Raw genomic sequence first — 24,682 nt, 5'->3', positions numbered from 1 at the left:
CCGCCCCCCCCGCCCCTGCGCCGGCTCCTTCGGCTGCCGGGCAGCCTGGCTGGGCGTCCCCGAGGAGAGCTTGAGGCAGTTGTCTGGAACAACAGCCCACGTTGGTAAAACCTCAGGGGAAACACGACTCTGAGGTGGAACTGAAGCGCTTAGACAGGAGCAGAGGATCAGAGCCAGGCATTGCCGCTTGGCCGCACAGCTCATCCCACCCAGAGCCTCCAGATCTTACCCCCGGATCACCCACGAGAACCTTGCAGCCACCTGGGAATAACAGAGCAGCAAAATGCAAAGCAAATGCCAAAAAGCAGCTGGGAAAGGGGGTTGAAATTATACGGTCCTGAACGCCTGGGAATTTGCTTCCCAGCAGTCACACCCACACAGTTCTGCTGAAGGTTTGCTTACCAATTAACAAGGCCACCAATTAATGCTTCATGTGTTTTCCTGCTCATTTGCACTATTTACAATCATCCTTTGAAGCAACCTGTATGAATTGCCTGAAAAATTTTCAAAACATGGTCAGACAAGCACGTTCAATGTGCAGAGCAAGTGGCCCATGCAGGAGCTCCACGATCTTTGTGTGTCCCTTCCAATTGAGAACATTCCCTGATTCCATTAATCTCCAGGCACGACAACCCCAACCTGGCACCTACAGCCAGTCCTCCACAGGACCAAAACCATCAGCTCCTCTTCAGACCACCAAAATGGGTGTTCCTCCACCAAAGTCACCAAGTCCTGTTTAAGTCACATCTTTTTGGTGCATTTCACCTTCTCTTGGCAAGTGAATGAGGCACCAACCCCTCCCCAGCCACTCACAAAGAGTGCTGTGCCCTTCCCAAATTATTTCTGGTAATGTTTGGTTCTTACCTTTGGGTGAGATGTGTCTCCAGGTGATTGTTGGGTCTGGCCTGCCCGTGGCTATGCAGGTGAGGCTGACGTTGCCGCCCTCGTTGATGGAGATGTCGGAAGAGATCTCGGTGATTTTTGGAGACACTGCAATGACACAAAGAGGAGAAGGAAAATGAAACTGGTTCTGCTTCAACTCAATTCTTAAACTGTGGGTGAAGCAGGCTGAATTTCCATCCTCCCTCCACTTTGACAATCTATGCAGTAGCCCATCAGTCTCATCTGACTTGGCAGGAACAAACAGGGAAAAGAGGGGGCAGAGAAAATACAGCTGAAGTGGGAAGAAACTGTAGCCGGAGGGAATTCAATCATTTTAGGGAGGCTCGAGAAGCTCCTCCTCAGCACCTCTGTGGTGTGAGAGACAGTATTTCTTCCCACCCCACTTCCAGCATTCCTTGTGTCCTCTTAGCCATGACAAACCCTTCCCAGCAGAGCTGCATCGTCCTGAGAAAACACCATTCACCCCTTCAAACTCCTGCAGCTTTTCCTGCAGCTGTGCAGGCTCTCTGCCCGGCCCTTGTAACCACAGGAGCACCAAGACGAGCAGGGCATGAAGACAGAGTCTGCTGAGGAGCCTCTAAGGTTGACCACCATGCAAAGGAAGGGAAATTCCATGGGGATGAAAGCCATCCCGCTGCATTGGCACTGCCACCCCAAGCACTCAGGAGTGGGTCACAGAGGGTCCAGACCCCGGAGGGGACACAGGTACAGGACGGGGGTGATGAGGAAGGGGCTGGGAAGGGATGAGGAGCAAGCAGGGAGCACTCAGCTCCTGCTGCTACATGAGCACAGGACATGATGTGGCTGCCGGGGAGGGCTGGAGGTTCTGGGAGATCAACGGTGGGGATGTATGAGGGAAAATCATCGGCTGCTGTTATCAGCCTGCGCCTGCAGAACGTCATAAAGACTGTCACCTTCCTGGGTTTATTTCCAGGCTTTCTCCGGAGCCCAGCAGGGACTGGCACCCTGCTGCAGCGCTTTGCAGGAGAGTCACGAATCACCTGCGCCTTCCACCCTTCCTGGGAGAGCCCTGCTCATCACTCCACTCGGAGCTGCAGCCCAACACCCCAATTCCTGACTTGGACCCCACTCCCGAGCCTCCCTTCCCTGCCTCTCCCCGCCTCCCACACCTTCCAGGGCTGCGCCAAGCCGGAATGACTGCAATGGCCTTGCACGCAATGCCTCTGCTGTGCAGGTAAGTAATTTATTGATCCGTAAAGCACTCCAAGACGCTCTGGAAGGGATTATGTCATGCCAGTGCCGTGCAATAAAATAAAAAATGATGGATTTTTTGTGAACATGATGGTGATTTAGGGTTTGTAGTTGGAAGTGTAGTTAAAGTACATTTTAAGTGGAAATCAAGGTGGGTAATGAATTATTCTCTGTTTTGAAGGGCTGCTGTGAGTTCATTTTTTTGCTGCTCTGGGCACGATGGCTAATCTGCTAATCATGCACTGGAGAACAGCTCTAGATCAGCTGCTCCCAAACAGAGGGGGCTCTGGGGCAGGACAGTGGAGGCCACAAAGACAACACCTAAAGAAATATTAATAAACTTCAGTGACAGCAAGGGGACAGCACATTCCTCGTGGGACCACTCAGAGCTGGGAATGCTCTGCCCATGGCCAGCTCCATTGAGGAGATGCAATTAATTACAACGTCGTTATGATTGCCCCGCTGTGTTCCTGGTGAGGCTGGGACCGCCAGCCAAGAAATCCATGCGTGCTCTAAAAACACAGAGCTGATGCTCTGGACAACAAAAATAGGCCAAGGGGGTATTACCACTGTCATTTTGGAGAGGTGGGAAGAGCCAAGCGGAGGCGCAGTGATCGCCCACCTTTGCCTGGGAAGCAGCAAGAGCTTCCAGCTCTAAGTCCCAGGAAAACTAAAGCAGTATCCATCATCTTTAAAGCGCTGTTTGCTGCATCACAGAGGAACCTTTCTGATGTTTTTAACTGCTGAATCCACATCGACCCAATTCAGCTTGTTTTGCAGAGGCTTTAAAAAAAAAGTCAGACTTTACACTGCTGCTCTGGGACTGCACAGACACATTTGCACCCACCCAGACGAGAGACAAAAATCAACTGACCAGGTTGTAAAACATAATTTAAACAACTTAAACTTGGGTTTGATTGATAAGACAACAGGGGAATGGCTTTAACCTGGGGAGGGTTGATTTAGAACAGGTATAAGAAGTTTTCTACAATGAGGGTGGGCAGGCCCTGGCACAGGGTGCCCACAGAAGCTGTGGCAGCCCCTGGATCCCTGCAAGTGTCCAAGGCCAGGGTGGATGGGGCTTGGAGCAACTGGGATAGTGGAAGGTGTCGCTGCCCATGGCAGGGGTGGAACTAGAGGGTCTTTAAGGTCTCTTTCAACCCAAACCTTTCCATAATTCTATAAAAAGCAGCTCGAACTGCTCATGCACCAGGGAAAAAGTTCACCATACTCTGGCAAGCGCAGGACACTTTGAGGGGACATGCAATTTACTGCGTCCCATCTGGAATGAGAGGAGGCAGGAACATCTGGGAAGCAAACCAGAGAAACGTCACTGAAGCTGTTAACTAAGTCTGGAATTGTCTATGCAGTGGTTGGATTTAACACGGTGGTTATTGTATGCTAATTAAATATTTGAATATTTAACCACACAAACTATTCCAAATGCCTTTCTGGAGGCCCAACAGGTGTGCTGTAAGGCTTTTGCCAGACCGGGGAGGGAAATCTTAATAAATAAATGATCCAAGTATATATTTAATATTACTTAACAGTCGCCGGTGCTTCCATTCCCGCTGCACTAAAGGACTTTCACCAGCACTTGGCATTTCTGCAGCAGTGGGGCAGAGGAGACATTTCCTGTGCCGAAAGCAGGACGCAGATGGAGCTGTGCCCCTTTGGGAACGAATGAATAAATAAAGCTAAGTAAATGCAGGCTTCCCAGGCGGGAACCCTCTCCTTGCGGGCAGTCCTTTTGTGTTCAGCATCTCTCTTGCTCGGAAGTGATTAAACATGGCAGCGTTGGCCAAGCTGCTCCAGTGACACAGCACAGATTTCCCCAGAGGCAGGCTGGTGCTTTATTGATCCAACTTCTTCTTTTTTCCCCCCTCCATCCTTGCCACGGTTCTGGGAAAGGTCTCTGGGTGCTCTCAGGCGCCCACAGGTGCCCAGGGCATGCCCCCAGTTTGCCCCAACGCGGTGCCCGCTCGCAAACAAGAGTCCCCAGGACAGAAAGCAGCTTGCTTAAATATTTAACCAAAGCATATGGTGAGCTCCACATTCGAGGGTGTTCAGTCAGGTGATAGATGTCTTTCCAGATCCAAGCATATGTGCTTGCCGACACACATCTATTCCCTGGCGCACAGACGCCCTCCTGCCACTGGCACAGATGATATCCCTGCACTGCTTTCACCTCCAAACACCCGCTCCCGAGCCAGCACAGGTGCGCAGCTCATGGATCCCCTGCCTGTATCCCACGGCAGCTCTGCACACAGATCTTCACATCCTGGGAATGTGGTGGGACTCCCCTGGCTTTTCTGCCACCCCCTCTGCCGCCTCTCCCATGGCACCTGTTGCAGGACTGATGCCTTCCCTGATTATTGTTTCAGCTGCCTTTTATAGCTCATCCCAAACTGCATAAACATCCCCAGCTTTGCCTCTTTGCTCAGGCCCCGCCACCTCTGTCTCCATCGTCATCACCTCCCCACCCACCTTCCAGGCACGCGCTGACTGTGCTGCTTGCCTGGGCTTTCCTCTTCCTGACCCCACCTGTCTCCTGACACCCCGGCACCCCAAATTTCAGCCAGGCTGACTGGAGGGTGCATCTGGAACAACCTCTCCACCTCAGACTGGCAAGGGGACTTCAAATGAGCCGCACCAAGTTGCTTATTCCTTCTTCAAGGAACAGTTGCATTTTTTTGCCTTAACTGCCCCCTTTCCACCCACTTTTGAGAGCCAAGCAAGAAGTGCAGAAATACAGCTGTGACCTTCCCAGACCAGCAAACGCCTTCTGGTGTGGGAGTGAGGCAGAGCAAGTGCTTGTCCCAGCCAAGGGGTCTCAGCCCCTGGCACAGCCTGGGAGCAAGCAGGCTCTCCTGATAAGCCCAGCCCTGCTTCCCCTTCATAAAACATGCAAATGTCCATCTTCCAGCACGAGCAACATCTGCTCCAGATCAAAGCAAACAACAAAGAACAACTATAAAAGTGTCTGGAAGAAAGAAAAAGAGGGAGAGTCAGACTTGCATTCTGCGGGTTATCTGTGATGCGCACTGGCAGCTTCCTGAGCATCAGCCTGACGCTGCTCTTGCTTTTCGTAACAGCTTCCTACTTCTGTCACACACAGACTTCCCTGTGTTTCACGGAGTTTGCTGCCACAGGTCCTGCCTCTGGGATTCGGCGAGGGGGAGTCCTGGGTGTCCTATCCCTGCTCGCAGCAATGCTGTGAGTCAAACCGAGCCCACCCTCTGGCAACACAGGGTCTGCCAAAGGCAGCCAGGGTCTGCCAAGGGCAGGAACCCCAACATGCGGCTCCAGGACTCCTCCAGGTTGTAACCAGAGCACTTTGTAGCTGCCAGGTCAGGAGAAGGGGCAGTGCTGGCTGCCACAGTGCCAGGCACCTCCATGGTGCCTCCTCCCTCTTTTGTGTTCCAAAGCTTTCTGCCTTCAGGGAGCAAATTGAGAGCCCTGCGCCTTCAATTACAGGTGTATTATAATGGGCTTTCAAATCAGTTTGTGCTGCTCTAACACAATTATAGTTAAGAGAAAAGCAGAGAGGGCTTCATCCTGCGGTCATATCCTTCCATCGTATCAGCCCCGCTCCAGGAGCTGTTTTGAGCCTGTCCAAAGGTGTGAGAAAGGGCAAACACAGCCTCAGAGCCTGCTCAGTCACAAAGGTTTGTACACAAACCCCATGTGGGTGCCTACCCTGTTCCCCAGGGCTGCCTGGACCCTGGGATGGCAGCACCACCCCCTTCCCAGGTTCAGCACAGCTTTGCCGAGGGGTTGATCCCCCTCTTCACAAACCTGGCAGCAGCCAAAGCCACGAAGAAAGAAGGCTGGAAACAAAGAGGACATACATAATGACCTTAATAAGCAATTAATAAATAACTAATGACAATAGCTCGTTCTAAAGCGAGGCGTAATGAGATGTGTCATACAGCACCGAAATGTGTCTAAATGATTTCCCAAACAGGTAACGGCTCCTGTTGCAGGGAAGCTTGGAGGACACGAGATTTTTTACGCCCGTCTCTGCAGCAGGTTATACAGCACAGCATCATAATAACTCAGAGGAGGAGGGGGAAACAAGACGTTCCCAATCATTCATTAGTAAAGTATTTGTGAACGCGGGTATAATTCACCGCATAAACAGCAGGGTTTCTGCAGGCAAACTTTATAGCTAAGTGCCAAAAGGGAGCCCAATCTGATTCCACTTACGACAGCATAAATCAGCACTACTGCTGCAATCAACAAGGGATACACCACAACAAATGTGGCACAATAGGAGAGTCGGGTCTCAGGCACAAGGATTTTTCCCTGATTTCTGGATGGGTCCAGGTCACCAACCTGGATCAAGAGCAGTTCCCTCAGGAGTCAGGGTGCTGCCTCATTAGATTCACTGCCCCGCTTTCAAGACTCTGAAGGGACCTGCATGATTTTTCCTACCACAGAAAGGAAGAAAACACCTGACACCAAGCCCTGCACCTGTGAGGAATCAAATCAGAGTTGCCTTGCATGGCTATTAATGAGCAGCTTTAAGAGGAGGCAGAATCCCTCCCTCAGGTTTGGGAGAGTTCTGCGTTCATGTACCAATGCCTGAAGGAAAATGTAGCACTGCTCTGGACTTCACTGCCTCCTTTAAAATGAGTCTAATGATGCTGAGTGAAAAGAAAACAAGAAGAAAGATATAAAAGCAAAGTTTTTCCATTATTATCCATGAAGAAATGCAGCCAAACAAGGAGTGTTTGGCAGTTCAGCTCCCTGTCTAGACAGATCTCATTTTCAACTCCACACACGCTGCACGGATCTAGTTTCCAGTTTTTGCACCCCAAGCCACCTGGGATTCCCCCTGCAAGCCAAGCAACGCCTCATGAAAGGCAGAAAATTGAAGGCTCTCGAATCCTTAAGACACCTGCATCATTTTTCCAGCATTACTGACACCTCTCCTCAAGGCACGACAGCCTCTCTCACGACTGCCTCCACAGTGACCATCAAAGTGACAGTGACTCTGTCACACCCTGCTCAGGGGATGCAGGGTCCCCAGCTCCTCTCATCCCACGGGGTACCAGTGAAGTCTCCATCAGACCCTTGGGAAAATCCCTGTGTGGGGACGAGCCAGAGCGTGCCGGCAGCACCCCAGAAAGTTGGAAAACGACTTGTGGTTAATACAAAGCTTGTCAAACCCATCACCTCGAAATGCTGAATGTCTTTATTAGATTCCTTTATCTCCCCCCGAGATCGGAGGGACAAGACGAGATGATTCTCGGCGGAGATGTCATCATCCAGAAACTAATTAAAGGCTGCGCGGGAAGCCGGGCCACGCACACTCTGGAGAACAAAACGCATTAGCAACCCGAGTCGGGGAAAATATTACAAGTGAACTTCAGATCAGAAAGGGCGAGCGAGGGATTTCAGAGCAGCTCTCCTCTCCCTGTCTTTCCTCACACTCATCCCTACACTCCCTCGTCCTCGATAGCTGTCCCCCAGCTCGGGCTGGGTAGGACCAGCCTGGGACCTGGGCCAACAGGGGATCCTTTCCTGCAGCAGGTCATGCCTTGGGAGAAAATAGTGATTTGTAGAATTTCCTTTATTTTTAATGATAAAAAAGCCTCCTTGCTGTGGGTCAATAAGTGCAGAGAAGGATGGATGGATGCTGGCTCCGCCAGAGTGCTTCTGGCAAAACCCTCAGTCTCATTGGGTCTCATCCCTCCATCAACGTAATGACAAGAATTTCTCATCCTTGCAGGCTCATTAAAAAGACAACAACATATGAAATTATAAGATACCCAGAGCCTGTGGCCACAGGAACTGGAGGGGGGAACATTTCTCCATGGGGACAGATGCACAGATCTAGTTTAGGACATGTGTCTCAAGTGGAGGCACCTGCAAATAGCCCATCCCAGTCAGCCTGGAGTCTCCTGTTCCAACAGACAGCAAATATCCACAGTATTGCTCATCTGGTCCATCAGCCCATGCTGTCCTGCTAAATTCTGCTCAAACCCCCAGCTCCCCTCCCCCCAGCCAGCCAGAGTGGCCATGCCCCACCCTCCTGCTCCCTGCTCTGCTCCTGGAGAGCAGGGGGGGCTCTCCCTGTCCCCTCCAGCTCTCTGTCCCTGCAGAGTGGGCATCACACCAAGGGCTGAGCTCGCGGAACCGCCCCTGTGCCACTTTACTCCTCAAAAGGGACCTGACAGGAACAAAGGAGCTCAAACATCCTTTCCAAAGATAAATCAGATGCTCTAATGCAGCCTGCATCTCCAATGAATATAGGGCAGGTGTCTCTGAAGTGAAGTATTAGTTAAAATGATGCTCTTTAAATTACATTTCGGCTATTTCAGGCAGACAGGTTGTGTGTGGGTTGGGCTGGGTTTTTTATGATCTATCTGGAGGCTTAAAAAGACACAGAGAGAAATAAATCTCCCTTCCATTAAAAACACACTATGCTCTTGCATATTTGTTCTTATCTCGGCGCTCTTGCTCTCGTGCTCCCTCTCCCTGGGCTGGAGCACAAAGTACGTGTTTGTGATTACACTTCCACACTGACACTCAGCTAATTCGAGGAGCCGCCAGCCCGTGCCCAGGCGGAGCACACAGCCTGCCCGCCCTCGCAGGAGGATGAGCTGTGCTTCCCAAAATGCCACGCTGGACCCAGTGGCTTTACTTCAAAAAGCATCGAGGTCGGTGGTGTTAATGTAGAACCAAGGGAAAACCTCAAGTTTTGATTGAGTTATTTGGATCTTCTGAGTCTATCCATGCCCTTTGTGCCTCATTTATCTATTTACACCCCTCCATTGCCATCACTGCCTGTCCCCTTTCCTCCCATCCTTCCCGAGCTCCAGCTCTTCCAGGTACCCCTTGTGCTCCAGACAGGGCTTTTCCTTCTGCTTGGGCTTCTTCCTGTCTTTGCCTTTGACTCCAGTTAAAAATTAATGGATCAGGCAGGGAGCACAGCCCTGCTATTGTCTGATTAGGTGGTCTGGAGGCTGCTACTTATGACCAGACTCTGTTTGTCTGGGAGAACAGAGTGGGAGAGCAAAGCTTGTGAAGTGGGAGAACAAAGCTCATGAGGTGGGAGGTCAGCAAGGTCCAGCAGTTTCAAATGAAGCAGAGGTGAGGTGATCTGTGCCTCCATACGCTGCCACTCCTCCTATCCCCATGGGAACACATCCATCACTCCAACAGAGGCAAGTCTACCTTCCCAAAGATGCCCTGATCCATTCCTTACTCCTCTTAGTCGTTTCTTTACATCCCTGCTTTTTCAGGCTCTCCTTCTTGGGCTCCAAGAGGCCCCCAGCCTCCCTCACCCTTCCAATGAAATACTTCTGGTCCTCATCCTATCCCAAGGCACATTTCTAGGCTAACTCACAACTGCCCCAAGTCCAGGGGAACCAACCCAAAGCTAGGCCAAAGCTGCCAGGAACAAGCAGGAGCGCAAATACCGACGATTCAGAGTCTGTGGGATGATGCTCACTGTCCTTCCCACACCTTCAAATGTGGTTTATCCCTATCGTCAAAACACCCTGGGAGATAAAGGAGCATTATTACTCCCACTTTACAGATGGAGAAATGAGACCCAAAGATCAAATGGGCCAGAAGTGCCTGTTCGGATCCATGCTCTGAAGCACCAGCCTTTCAGGCTCTGTGGAGCTTGGAAAACCTTGGAAAAAAGGCACAAGGAGACTGAGGGTGGCTGCCAGGGCAGGTATTTCCATTGGGCTGCACTGAATGAGAGCTCCATGGTTAAAAATCAGTCATCAGGCCACTGAGACACAGCCGTACCTCCCTGTACACAGAGGGGCAATTAAAACTCCAATCCCCAACAAGCAACATACGACAGAACTAAAAACGAAGGAAAAGGAGGGAGCGACGCTCCCACAAGGGAAGGATAGCGCTGCGCCTGGAGAACGCGGGGGCTGCTCTCCTTTCCCATTAGGAATGCTCCTTCATTTCCTCTTTCTCCTAAACAAAGCCCTCGAGCCTTCTTCTCGGCCACACTCATGCTTCCGAGAGTGCCAGAAAAGCCACAGGGAATTATCCCTGCCAGAGCATCCTTAATTTCCCTATTTGTCTTCCTAATGCCCAGCCTCATCACCAGCACCGTCTATTCCCCATGTGCTCCTGCTTTACATGGAAGGAATATTTTTACCCCATTCTTCCTATGCCTCTTTTTCCTCCCATTTAAGCATTTTGGAGGCTTTTTATCCACACTCTCCTTTCCTTTCTTTCCTCTTCCCCTTTCATTTTTAATACCTGTGGTTCTCCGATTCAAAATCATTACTGTTTTTAACTTGACTCGAGCCTCTTAATTAAGTTACTTTCCATTATTTTTTATCTAGTCCATTTGTCTACATCCCCCGCACCCTCCCTAATTCTCCCTTTCCTCCCCAAGGCAGGCTGGGTATGAAATCTTACATTTCCATTTGGCTAACAATCACTTTGAATTTTTAAATGCTATTAAATTGGATCACACCAGTCACTGGACTGGAGTTGTCGAGCTGTGATATTTACTCGCGCCAGTCAAAGGGAAATGAAATTGTGGCGGCGCAGGGGGGAGGCGATGGGGGAACCCAGATTTATTCTGCCCGCGGTCCTCGCAAACAGGCACAATCCCCTCGGATTTCTGAGCGAGTTCAAAGGAAACCCTTACGCTCAACCATGAATGTATTGTAATATCTTTAATAAATCAATTACTTGTTGGCAGGAAATGCCACTGCATCTCCAATCCTTGTAATCACCTCAGCCTTGCTGTGTTTTAAGTGTGGAAAGCTCACGGAGGTAGACGGGGAGCCAGGAGCGTCGTCAGCGTAGGGCAAAGCACGGAAATCACCGCTCTGTCTTGCCAGGAAAGGCCAAAAAGTGCAGAAAGGATTTGCATGATGTGAAAACACACACACAGAGTGACCCCCAGCTCCAAGATAAGGACACCACGGTGCTGGAGGGACCCTGCCAGCACCGCATGGGCTCATCTGTCCCAGGGCAGCTCCTGGGATGCAGAAGCTTGGAAGGAATGACCACAGCAGGTTCACTGGGAAAGGAGGTGTGGTGATAAATGCCTGTCCCAGGAAATCAGCCTGTGGTAATGGGAGCAGCCCCTGCTTCTTCCTGCCCAGTGCTGAGCAGGGGGATATTGCAAAACAGCGTTTTCCCACTGCCCCAAGAGCCAGACAACCTTTTGCCCCTGAGTTTTGTGCTTCTGCTTCAGGAGGGTACTATATTTCGATTTTACTATAAGAGGCCTTTTCCAATCGAAAATTTGCTAAAGGGCGCGGGATTTGATTACAAAGCAGCCCTGGCCAAATCCAACCCCTCCTCGTCTCTCTGTGCCGACAACATGCTCCCCTCCACAACAACAATCATCTGAGCACAAACAGACAACAGAGCTTTTCAAAAAGTAATGAACTCCGGTCGGAGCCAAGGCAGGAAGGGTTTAATGTTCAGCGCAGAAAGCTTGCCGAGGCCATCAATTATATAGCCCTGCTGCTGAAGGAGCAAAAAAAAAAAGAATATTTCAGACAGACCCGGCCAAAAATAAAAGATAGGGAAGGAAATCACTGTGAGAGAGATTTAATTTCACAAGCGGAGAGAAGTGTTTGCAAAAGAGGAGGAGGATCAAAGGCTGAAGCTCTCGGGCTGGCTGCGAGGAGGAGGGATTACAAGGAGGGCAAACCATGGAGGAGACATCTCTGTTGATGCCTTGTGTCAAGGCTGGGCCAGGCAAGGAGAGCCCCGGGCACAAACTGGGGGGTCTGTTGGCTGTGGGGGCTCAGTGATGGGAGACTCGGGCAGAGAGGAGGGTGGATTGTGACCTGTTCATCTCACCTCACATAGGACAGCAAACCAGCACGGAGTCTGTGGCCTCTCCTGCCTCATCCCAAATCCTACCCAGGAAATTATACAAGATGCTACCAAAAAGAAGAGCTGAAATCTTTTGGGCATCCCTACTACTGGGACCAGTAAGCCAGAAATGAAAAATCCCAGAATCATGGAATGGTTTGGGTTGAAAGGGACTTTAAAGCCCATCCAGTGCCACCCTGTGCCATGGGCAGGGACACCTTGCACTATCCCAGGGTGCTCCAAGCCCTGTCCAACCTGGCCTTGGACACTTCCAGGGATCCAGGGGCAGCCACAGCTGCTCTGGGCACCCTGTGCCCGGGACTCCCCACCCTCCCAGGGAGCAATTCCTTCTGTATGAGGGTATTGACCCAAGAAGACCTCCCCACCCTGTCCCCTGCACCCAGTGGAGCGGTGCTGATCCCTTCCAGTCAGGGACTAAGGAACAAATCCACTTCCTTTCTGAGGGACAGGACAAAGGGGTTTCACTGCTGTCTCACAGCAGACATGGAAAACCCAAACCAGAAACACATTTCAGTATCTTGTTTGAAGAATTGCATTTCCACCTCTTTTACAAAGATCTTTGCCTTTTTGTTCTCCACTTCCCACTTCTCCTTGTCTTTCTAAATCTCTTTCTTCTCCATTGCATCATCGGAACAGAAAGGAAAACAAAATCACAACTCTCCCAATGTTTCAATGCAGCTCCTTCTTCCCGGCTTCCACCTCTCCTTCAAAACCCAAGCAAGAACAGTATGAAAAACCCACATTTTCCACCCAGTTTCCCCCTTTATTCTCCCAGTGACCTCTCCCCAGCCTGTCCTCAAGCCTGGGGATATTTGCTGGAGGTTCTCCAGCCCTCGGAGGCGGCAGGGCCAGGCAGCTTTTCGGCAGCTGTTCCCTTGGCCTCTCCTTTATCTCCAGCATTGTGTTCACATCTCCCCCCCCCCCCTCCCTTTTCCCCTGCCACTGGGAGCCTGCTTTTAAATCTCTGCTCAGCACAGCAGCTGCCAGGCACAGGTTCCATGCCCCGTTTGGATGGGGGATCCAAAAGCCATTTGCAAACCTCCCTCTGCCTTTTTTCTTTTCTAATTTTCTTAATTTTTTTTTTTTTTATCCTCCTGAACCTGCTGGTGCTGCCACACTGCTTTCCCCTCCTCCCTTTTGGCTGTGGAGCTCTCTTGGCTCTGGAAGCATGTTCAGACACCTGGTTGCTGGCAGTGTGGGATTTGGCAGTGGCTGGCAGCGTGCAGCTCTCCGATAGGAAACTGGAGGAGAGAGGGGATCACGATGGGGGTCAGAGCTACCCACCGTGGCTATCAGGGATATGCTGGTGGCCACTCGCACTGCTCCTGGCTTGTTGGTGGCTCTTCACCACCCACATTCCACTGGCTTTGCCTGCAGCTTTGGCCAAGGCCATTTCTGCTTTTGCTGAGGATTTGTAGGGTAAAAAAAGCACAGATTTGTGCTGCGCCGCCCAGAAGCTGGGACGGCATTTAGGACAAGGCACTGCCATCTGTGGCTCCTTTCCTCAGAGGAGTCCTGTTCCCGAGCAGGGCGATTTTGGCAGAGCAAGGCAGCAAACCCTAGGGAGCAGAGCCAGGCACGTGGAGGGCTGGATGCCTCACTGCCACCCTGCCCACACAGTGGCTCCAGGCTAAATTCCTATTCCAGATTGCAATCTCTCTGTGCTACCAAAAAAAGAGAGGGCTATATCCTTCCGGCAGCCAGTAATGCACAAAATTCCCTGAAAAAGATTGGCTGATTCCTCCCCAACCTCCTTTCACTCAAGGTCTGTGCAGGATCGCAGGCCAGGATCCCCATGGATGCCACCTTCATGGCAAAGACTACACCAAACAGACAAAAATCCCTTGGGAAGAGCCCTTTGCTTCATCCTCTGACTCCCCAAGCCTCCGCAACAGGTTTTTGCTTCTGGAGTCGCCTCCGGAGAGACTGGCCAGAAAAATCAGTTCTAAAGGCCAAAAAGAAGAGCCAGATTAAAGTATCAACTCTGAATTTATGCTCAGGACTTAAGGTTTAATAATGCAACAGAAAATCAATATTTAATAAAGCAAATGATGGAGAAAAACAGTGAATGGGAGATGAGCTGCTGCTCTTGTTTTCAAACAAGTAACCCCCGGAGGAGCTGGGTTGGCAGGATGGATGTGGAACCAGACTGCCACAAAGAGCTGGCACTCAGGATGCCTCAGGTCCCAGCGATTCCAGCTCTGGTGTCAAGGGGAGCTCACGGGTCTTTTATTAAAGGACAAACAAGGAATTACTGCGGTGGTCAGAATCCAAATACCCATGGAGAGAGATCAAATGCTGAGGCATGAGGGGAGCCGAGCAGCTGCTGCGCTGAGCAGGCACACACTGGGGCTGGGCAGGGGGAACGTGGGTGGGCAGCAACACCCTCAAATTCAGGTGCCAAAGAGCTGCCTGGGGATGGAGACCTGAGAAGCTGGGAGTGAGCACAAGGGCTCAAAGAAGAGGGAAAATTCCTGCCTGCCAAGCAGGAGAGGGAGTGGTGTGAGTAGTTGAGGTGGGCAAGTGGGCAACTGGGGCACTAAGCCTGGCTGGCAGGGGTGGTGGCACAGCAAGTGTGCAATCCTGGCTATGGTAAGGATGCAGCCCTGGGCATTGCAAGTGTGCATCCCTGGACACGGCAAGCACACATCCTGGGCACGTCAGGAGTACATCCCTGGGCACAAAGGACACATCCCTGGGCAGAGCAAACCTGCATCCCTGGCATGTCAGGAGTGCATCCCTGGGCACAAAGCACACATCCCTGGGCAGAGCAAACCTGCATCCCTGGCATGTCAGGAGTGCATCCCTGGCCATGACAACTGTGCATTCCCAGGAACAGCAAGCAGACATCCCTGGGGACAACAAGAGTTCTTCCCTGACCGTGGCACACCTGCATCCCTGGGCACAACAAACCTCATCCACGGGTACAGAGTGCACATCCCTGAGCACAGCAAGAACTCATTCCTGGGCACAACAATCATGAATCCCTGGACACAGCAAGAGTGCACCCCTAGGCCAAAAGCACGCATCCCTGGGCATGGCAAATATGCATCCCCGGGAGCACTGGGCCTGGGCAGGATGAGGAAGCTCCGCGATGCTGGGGAGAGATCAGCAGCTCTGCCTCCCTCCCCTGGAGGCTGGAGAAAACTGCAGCGAGCCCCTGCATGGCACAGAGATGTCACCGGCGTCTTGTCCCCCCTCTGCCCTTCCAGCCCTGATGCAATGCTGCCAGCTGGGAAAGAGGGGAATTTTGTCCATAACCATGCCAGTGATGGCAGGTGCTTCTTGGGGTACGTGGCTTACGGCGCACAAAGATCTGTGCCCCACCTCACAAAGTCTGGGGACTGGATAAATCCTCTAGGCAAAGGAGACTCTCACTTGCACAGGAATCAGTGCCCTTGGATGAAACCCCTCCTCTGGCACGCTGCGTGTGCCGGGTTGTCTGCCTGGCCCTGCAGCACGGCAGTAATTTGTAGCTTGTGCCGGGATCCTTCACATTGAAAGATGACATATAAATATAAAACGTTATCACTCCATAACAGCCACATGCTATAAAACGCCAGGCAGAAGGATCTGGAACTAGATTGAGGCAGTGCTTTAAATCCTTCCCTGCAGAGTTACTGCCGCTAAAACAACAGACCTGCTCCAAAGAGCTCCGGCAACGGAGGGAGAAGAGGACAGACCCCGATAAAAACACCACAATTGAGGAATTAGATGAATAAGTGACGGGATTACAGCATGACCTCCCCATGCTGACAGCCCCAGGGTAGCAGTAGCACCGGCGCACCGGTGACGTCTCCTCCCATTCATCCCCTGCTGTGATTTTCGGCGGATGCTCCGTGTTCCTGTAGTAACAACAAAGCGCTGGTACCAACGTTACACTACAAGGGGCTGACTCCGCTCCCGCGGTTACGATAACAATGCTGTTACTGTAGTAACATTACAGAGCCGAGGTCTCACTGTTCTACCCTTAATTTTATTGTCGTAAGATTAAATTGCAATAATGTTATTGAGCTGCCATTAGTGTTGCCATGGCAACAATAACATTAAGGTAGCGATATCACATTACAGTGGTCCAACCGTTCCACCACAAATATTTTAATGTAGTAAAACAAAAGAGATTACTGCAGTAACATTAAACTGCAGTGACCTCATTAAACCCCTACCGGCTTTATCACACTGCTGATAACAACACTCTCCTGGAAACCGCACGGGGCGGTGGGAGATGCCCAATGAGCATCCTGGGTGCTGCTGTGCCACCCCCTTTGGCTAGTAAATCCATGGGGAAGAACGGGGAGAGCCACACACAACTCCAGTCCTCCCTGCCTGGAGAGCTGCCGGCACCGCTGGCCTCCTGGATTCACCCGCTCCGCAGAAGGGATTAGCGGAGTCACTCTTGAATGGCTCTGGGTGAGGCGGGTGACCTTTCCCTGAAAGCCTTTGGAGAGGATGGGTGAACAGGGCTGCCGGGAGCTCGCGTGCTCAGAAAGGCTCAAAGAGGAGCAGACTCTTGTTTTCTAAAAGAGGGGTGATCCGAGGGTGACCTCCGCAGCTCGGAGGGAGTAGCAGAGAGAGTTCCACTGAGCTCTCCTCACTGCCACAAAAGTGCACACAGCTGAGCCAGGAAGGGTGGAAATAGTGGAGCCACGGGGCTGTCGGTGGTGGGAATGCCCCCAGCACTGAGGCACGGGGCAGCTGCAGGGGACCACAAAGGACTGGTGTTAGTGCTGCCCGAGGGAACCCAGCGACACACTGGACTACAGCATCAGCACTTCACCGGGGAGACAGAGAGGAATTAGCCACAGCCTGGGTGGACGCGAGAAAGAAAAACAGGAAGGAAATGAAACCGCTCTGTGTGTCCTATGAATCACTGGAGCTTCCTTCTCCTCTGCTCTAGTCTCCTGCCAATTATTCCTCCTTGGGAACAGGATACATCCTCCCATGGGTCTGGCGGTGCCTGGCCCGCTTCATCGCTGGGGTGCCAGGCAAGGCCAGAGGATGCCTTGAGGGAATGGTTTGAAATTGAAAAAGGTTGATACAGAGTAGATATAAGGATGAAGTTTTTTACAATGAGGGTGGGGTAGCATGGGTTGCCCAGAGAAGCTGTGGCTGCCCCATCCCTGGAAATGTCCAAGGCCAGGTCGGACGGGGCTTGGAGCAGCCTGGGATAGTGGGAGGTGTCCCTGTCCATGGCACAGGGTGGGACTGGATGGGCTTTAAAGTCCCTTCCTACCCAAACCACTCAGGGATTCTATGCCTTCCCTTCATCCCAACCTCTCCATTACCAAGTTGCCCTCTTTCTAACAACGTTAACTCACTTGAGCACTCTTCACCTCCCCATCCCTCCCACTCTTACACCAGTGGGCTCATCCACAAGCTCTGGGAAGGAGCAGCAGGGTGGGACACATTCCCAGTGGGATGCAGCATGCCTGGCTCCCTCCAGTAGCAGCAGGACATGAAACTGGGGCAGCCTGAAGCTGCAGCAAGGGCAGAATGCGAGCCCAGAGCAAATTCTTTCACAGTACAGACTCTGGAGTCTCTTTTCCCCCCTGCTCCCACCCCATGATTTAATTGCTAATTAATAATAACGTTTAGCTCTCAGATAGCGCGTTCCATCTTCAAAGACCTCTGTCGACATTAATGAATTAATCCTCATCAACCCCCCTGTGAAGTAGGTGACAATTATTATCTCTGCCTCACAGATGTTAAACTGATTTGCAAAGAGGTCAAGTGACTTTGGGGAGGCTGGAGGGAGCCTGGCCGGGTATGAGGCCACTCCACAGGGGAACATGGACAAGCACATCCCGGAGAAGCAAGAGCTGAGATCCGGGGGTGTGGGGAGATGGAGAGATCCAGGGGCAGTAATGGATGTGGGACCTGCAGAGATGCTCCCCAAGGGCAGAGCAAAATGAGGATAAAGAGCCAAAAACTAGGCCAGTGCGTGAGAGCGTATGGGAGACCTTCAGTCCTCCACAAGAGCCCTGATACAAAAGGCAAAGATGCTTTGGCAGAGGGACGGTGATCAGCAACAGAAGGGAGATGGGAAGGAACACATCAGTCAAAGGAGCCGAGAGCGCAGGCGAAGTGAGGGAGGATTTCCATTTCGTGCCACTGGTTTCCTCCCCTCCACTGCTTTGGGGAGGCTCTCCCAGCTCCCCTGTGCCTTTTAGGAGCTATCATCTAAACTTGTTTTTGCTTCTAGAAGGAACAGCTGCTCCCACGGGGAGAAATGTGTGGACACACCAGTAAATCCGTGCCAGAAGCAGGGGGAGTATCTCGCCCAGTGTGAAACTCCAAGCCCATGGCTTCAAACGTGACCAATGTCTGCACATCCTCTGCCACTGGTGGGCAAATCCCTTTGTCCCTCCTTGCTCCCGGAATCGGTAGCATTGGTGGCACAGGGGACAGGCTCAGCCCCACAGGTAAGGTGATGATGACTTCAGGGACTGAGCGTTCCTCCCAGCCACTCTGCTCACAGCAAAGCCGTTTCCCGGGCACCCAGGCGGAAAAACAGCCATAAAAAGTTCTCCTTGTTGTCCCACGAGTGAAAGGGGCTTGTGGCATCAAAGGAAAATTAATTGGGCAGAGTTTGGTGGTTGAAACAAAGCTCGGGCACCCCCCCTGCCACTTGTGCCCGCAGCCCCCCGACTCCGCTGAGCAGGTAATTAGCTCCCAGACAAAGGCAGGGATTTGAAGATTAACCTGGGCTCAGGAAGGAGTGGGGAAAACTCATTTACACCAAACAAAAGGGGAGGGGTGATTAGTTGCTCCAGTGACAACAGCAAGAGCCAGATAGGGCCAGGGAAACTGATAAAGAAGCGGGGAAATCGCTAATATCCCCCAGTTGCCTGCTTTTGCCTTTTTTTTTTTTTCCCTTCTTTCTTTCTTTTTAAGCACTAAAATTCCACCATTTTCTATCATGCAAATTCGTGTGCCTAAGTGAGATTAAACTCTGGCAGGCTCTGTGCCTCCTTCTCCAAGTCCATTTCCCACACCGAGATAAGGCCAACTTCCCTTAATGCATCTTACAAGGCAGTGGGAGTGTTTTGCAGGCACGCATTGGAGACGGCTTATTATCAATACAAATAAGAGCTTTCCAGATATCATCCTTCTCCTCCTCTCTCCTCTCTCTCCTTTAAACCCAGGGACCCGGAGAATGGCTTAAGTAGCTCAAATGTCCTGCAGGCAGCAGGGAGAAGGGGGAGGCTGCGCCTGAGATGATGCTGCCAGAAGTAGGACTCGCTAAGGAAACTGGAGTGGGATATAGGAGAGGAGAGGAAGGGAAAGCATCGCTCCTTGGAGGTCAGTGGGACCTAAATCCTCTTCCATGCTCTGGGTGTCTGCTCCCCTCCAGGTTCACAGCTTGCCTATTGCAAGTGGGGCTTCCCTGCATTTTTGTTTCTCTAGGATTTACTCCCAGAAACATTTCACTCTCCCTGCAAGGTCCAAGGCAGATTCCTGCAAACACAGGCAGTGCTGCTTCCTGGTGCTTTGTCTGGTTTTATGGCAACTCCTCCTAAGAAGGAATGAGTGCTGAAGGAGTGGGACCACCTTCCAGACCCTGCAGACGACAGGGATGCTCCCTGAGCTGCTTGCTTTAGGCCTGTCTGTAATCTGGGAGCACCTCTCCAGGAGAGATCCAGGTGCTAAGAGCCTCCTTATCCCTTTGGCAGCTCTGTTGTTGGCTGACATCAGCTTGGCACCACCAGCCTGACCCCATTTAGAGCAGCCCCCAAAATAGGAGGTCTGAACTCTGGTGCATTTGGTGCCAAGGGTCTGTTGTCTCATTCCTGAGCTCATTTGTCCCACATTAGCACAGAGGCACCGACCTGCTATTCCTGGATCAGCAGCAATCACCTTTTCCCTTTTGTACCAAGATTTCAAGACTGACAAGTGTTTCTGAAAGCCTGGCCAATGAGGAAAGGTGGGAGAAACAGAGCTTGGATGGTTTCAGAAAGAAGGCAGCTAAGGGGCACAGGGATAACAACCTTCCCAAAAAGCAAAAGGTTATTACAGAGGACACTGATCAATTGTTCTCCAGATCCACTGGAAATAGGCTGAGAAAAACTCCACTTCATTTGCAACAAAGAAGGTTTAAGTTAGATATTAGCTATACATTTTCTAATTAAAAAGGTAGCAAAGCAGTAGAATAGATTGTCTGGGGAGACTGAAGAACCTGCTTTGTTAAAGATTTTCAAGAATAGCTTTCACATATGCTTGGCAGCGAGGCCTCTGCCTGCTTGCAGGGGGACAGGATAAATTAGCTCTCGAGGTGCCTTCTCCCCACCTATTTTGGGATTTCGGCCATCCAATGGAGCCAACCTAGAAATAAATGTGCAGCTCACCCCCTGCCGCAGCATGGGCATCCTCAGTTCTGGGTGTCTCTACCCGATTCTCTCCTTGGGGACCATTCCCAACCCTCATACTCTAAAGGAAGCTCCTTCTCCCACCCCTATCCCTCTCCTGTTTTTTGCTCCTCCCCCCTCCCATAGCTCTGCTTCTCTCCAGCAGCCCTTGGCCAAAACCACGGATGCCCTCCATCCATGGCTGTTTCCCAGCGATATCCCCTAACCCTGGGGAGAAGGAGGGATGCAGGCACAGGCTGCGAGTGTCTGGGCCTGGCTGATACGCACCCATCCTGCTTGCCTGGGGGAGCAGCAGGCTGCTGGAATCGTGGCTGGAAGGGGAAGAGCTCCTTGCCCCCCCTGCAGCCAGTCCCTTTGGAGAGCACAGCCTGCCCCGGGGCACGATTTAATTGCATCCTGAGAGGCTGCAGTGCTCCTGCCTCCAGAGCCGTGCCCCCAGGCCCTTTCCTGGTGCAGCAAGGGGAACGTCAGGACCTGCTTAGAGCAACCTGCACACCTCCCTCTTCCTGGCTAAACCTGTTTAAAAGGAGACACCCCCTTTCCCACCTCCTCACACCACCTCCCCTTTCCTACCAAGCTGCAGGAAGGGGCAAAATGTCCCAGGGCCATGTGCTGAACTTGGCACATCCCTGAAATGTGGTGCTTAGCCACCCTGCTTTCCTGGGAGGGGGAATAAGCACCACCTCCCACAAGCTGAATGTCGTTTTGGACAGGATTATTCCAGAATACATATTTATAGGGCCCATTTTCCAAGGCAGGAGAGTTAATCCTGTCACCCCAGTCCAATTTTCATCAAGGTCATTAAGGCAGGTTTCCCTTTAATTGGACATGATAGTCACTTTCATGTCCTGCTCTGAGAAAGGGCTGGGTGAGCCAAAGAACTGCTCTTCAAATTAGGGGGCTCGCTCTCCAGAGCCGGAATTTCTGCCGGCAGCACGAGGATCGTCAGCACATTACAGGACTGAGCCCATCCCTGAATCATCCCGTACTTAACCGCTGCAAGGAGTTAAGCTCTGACCTTTTCCTGCAGCACCCAAATATCTCTTCCTAATGATACAGCGAGACACGGGAGGGATGGGCCTGGATGTCTGGTGATACAGGAAATTTAGGTCAGGAAATGGGAATCAGAAGAGAACAGATAGAAATTGTCCTGCATCACCCCAGCATCTGATAGCGACTTCAGAACTTGCTGGTGATCGACTTTAGCTTAAGAAACTCAGGCAGGTAATAAGAGATTGCAAGATAAACAGCCAGAACCGGGACTGGCAATGCATCCGCTTCCCCTCCGCACTTAATGGAGATGGAAAAAGTCTGGCTCTGGTTAGTCAGCTTGATTGCTTGAAGAGGAAAGGGAAAATGAAAAGGGAGGGAAGAGGGAAAATAAAGGCCCTGAGTCTGGGTTTTTTCCCCACTTCTATTCATTAGGCTGTCAATAGTGCTCAGGCCTGGAATATCGACGGCGGATTAGCTCAACCCGACTCTGTGTACAAGACCAATGCCTTTTTAACCCAGCTTGTTTCCAAATCAATACACCAATCAGCATTCGAAAATTAGCCCGAGACGAGATTCCAATACTCAAGCTGGTGTGTCATGTTAAGAGGGCTCCTGGCCAAATCACAGAAGAAGCAGCAGGAAAAAAACGGTTGCTAGCAAAGGATTAGAAATTTTCCATTAATCTTCCCCCAGCCTAAGAGCTCATCAGGCTCCGTGTGTCCCTTCGCAAGGCTCCCCCTTGTCCAGCTCATGTCCTGCCACATGGACACAGGATCTATCTTCCACGAATGTCCACCTGCTTGACCATCGCATGTGGCCACGCCTGCCTGTCTGCTCTCAAGAGGCCGTGTGTGCTCACACACTTGCTGAAGAGCACACGTAGGCACCCACTTAGCCACCAAAACTGCTCCAGCACCCTGTGCTGGCCTTTCTCCTCCTCTTCCTCCTCCAGAAGTACGGAATTTCAACACACAAACACATATTGTTGCTAGGCATACACACACCCCCAGAAAGCACACAAATCTGCCAGCTCTCTCTTTTCCCCCAACACAAGTTTTACTTCAAGCAATGCCTCCAGCTTGGAAAACAAAAAAACATCAAAAACCAATAACAACAAACAGCACTGTGGGTTTGCCAGTGAGTGTGTCAGGATGCAGAGCTGCCTGTATCAGAGCCCTGGGATTATATCAGGGAAGTCGGATAAAACCACGCCTGACAGAGTTCAAGAAGCGTTTGGAGAATACCCTCGGACACATGGTGTAACTCTTGGGGACGGTGCTGTGCAGGGGTGCAGGGCCAGGAGTCGGACTCCATGATCCTCGTGGGTCCCTTCCAGCTCAGAGTTCTCTGATTCTGTGAAATTCATTACCCAGCTTGGGACGATCCAAGCTTGTGGATCAGCCTCTCCACCTGCACCGAGCTGTGTCACATGCTCGATGTAGGAGCAATGGGAGGAGAAGACACCAGCGCAAAAGGAACAGAGAGAAAAATCCCAAGCCCAACCCCTCTACAAACTCCCTTCGTCTTACCTTGCACGATGAGATGGACACGTGATGTCTTGGGGTGATTGTCTGTCTGCACGGAGCAGGTGTAGGGGCCCTCATCGTACACATCCACATCCTGGATCTGGATGCTGTACTGGGTTTTGGTGTTGGCCAGGAGCACCACCCGAGGGTCCAAGCACCACTTGTCATTGCCGGCATAGAGGATGCTGCTGCGGTCCAGCCAGGCCACTCGGGTCACCCGGTTGTCCACGGAGCACCTGGAGAGAGGCAGAGGTGACCCATCAGTGCGCTGCTCTTGGGCGCTCTCCCTCCCTTCCTCCCTTCCAGCCCTCCTGGTCCTCCTGGCACTATTTTTAGCTTTGCTGTCAGCAGCACTTTCAGAGACCAAGTGCTTTCAGTGTCCAAAGAGGACAAGGTCAGCACTTTCCCTGCGGTGCTCAGGGCACCGATATCCATCTAAACCGGCAGCTCCAGACATTTGCCCAAGAGCTTCACGGGGTTTTCAGATGCAGGGCGGTCAGAGCCACCCAGTACCAGCCTTTCACTCCTCCATTCCTGTTTATTCTTTTGCAAACTTCCAGACAAACAGACCTGAGCCCAAACCTCCACCTCAAGTCCACACTTTTTTTGGGGGGGTGCAGGTTGTTACTTCCTGCCCAAACCCATCACCTGCCGTTCCCTCTGCAGACCTTCGCATCCCTGCAGCCGGACTAAGAAATGCAAAGTGGTGCTGGGAAAGCAGCACTTCGCTGCTTCACAAAGGAGCAAGGGAAATTTATCTTTGGAGAAAGCCAGCTCTGACACACACACCCCTAAAGAGAAGCCTCGAGCATCCGACCATTTGTCCCCTCTGACAGCTCTTCCTTCTATACCCATCAGCCGCATTGCTGCACCTCCCTCACTTGTGCACCTCACCCCAGCTGAGCATTTCACTTATCCAGGGATGTTTTGGAGGTAGAAATCCTCTGTATTCAGCCTCAATAAGCACCTGAGTTTCCCCTGGAGACAACACAGTGCAAACGTAGAAATTATTTTGATCCTGAAGGAGATTATTTTCCTGTCAACATTAACTGGGATCGGTCTTGCTCCTCCCAAAGGTTTCTGCCGGCCTCATCCCCGTGTCCCCAAGCCAGGTTTGAATCCTCCTATTGCTACAAATAATCTCCAGATAAGCATCAAGAGCTTCTCTAAACAGCAGAAACTTGCACCCCTCCCAGCCAGCTAAACCCCTGCTTCTCTCCGAGGAAGTTTGGGATTACGGAGCCATCGGGACTTAGCCGCGCTTTGCTGGATGCTGGCTCCGGAGGATAACGTCCCTGCATAAACCACTCAGCCTCAGATCCACTGTTTATATTCTTCCCCAAACTACTTCATCGCTTGCGCAGTCGTTGGGACACAAATTACCGTGGGAGGCACTGAGAGAGAGCAGCGCCTCTGGGAGCTCTTGCATGGGGCGACTTCAAGGAATGTAGGAGACTTAACGGGCTCCACGCGCCAGGCTGCACTAACAGGGGAGGTAATGGCAAGCATGGGTATATCTGTGCCATGTGGACTTGTCTTGAACACTTCAGGGAGTGTGTCCTTTCTCTGGGTGAGCTGTCTCCTTACTGGGGGTCCTTACAGCCTCCTTTGGGTGGGGATTCATCCTTTCTCCCAGGTAAAAGGCAATAGGACAAGAGGAAATGGCCTCAAGTTGCACCAGGGAAGGTTTAGATTGGATATTAGGGAACGTTTCTTCACTGAAAGGGTGGTCAAGCCCTGGCACAGGCTGCCCAGAGCAGTGCTGGAGTCACTGGCGGGATCTAAAAGCCACGTAGATGTGGCGCTTGGGGCATGGGTTAGTGGAGGACCTGGGAG

At 51.6% G+C, this 24,682-nt stretch overlaps 1 protein-coding gene across 1 annotated transcript in view; it reads right to left on the bottom strand.

The window, feature by feature from the left end:
• LOC103618562 (protein CEPU-1) overlaps window positions 1-23,710 on the bottom strand; it is a 50,754-nt gene extending 27,044 nt beyond the window's left edge. Inside the window, exons 1-3 of the mRNA XM_017738354.1 lie at window positions 23,636-23,710; window positions 22,850-23,216; window positions 865-990 (exon numbers count right to left, since the gene is read on the bottom strand). Coding sequence (XP_017593843.1) covers window positions 865-990; window positions 22,850-23,216; window positions 23,636-23,710 — 568 coding nt within the window. The remainder of the gene's footprint in view (window positions 1-864; window positions 991-22,849; window positions 23,217-23,635) is intronic.
• Window positions 23,711-24,682: the final 972 nt, after the last annotated feature.

This window comes from Corvus brachyrhynchos, unplaced genomic scaffold, assembly GCF_000691975.1.
Source record: "Corvus brachyrhynchos isolate BGI_N302 unplaced genomic scaffold, ASM69197v1 scaffold46, whole genome shotgun sequence".
Taxonomy (NCBI): domain Eukaryota; kingdom Metazoa; phylum Chordata; class Aves; order Passeriformes; family Corvidae; genus Corvus; species Corvus brachyrhynchos.
This window is presented reverse-complemented; position numbering and strand designations above follow the sequence as displayed.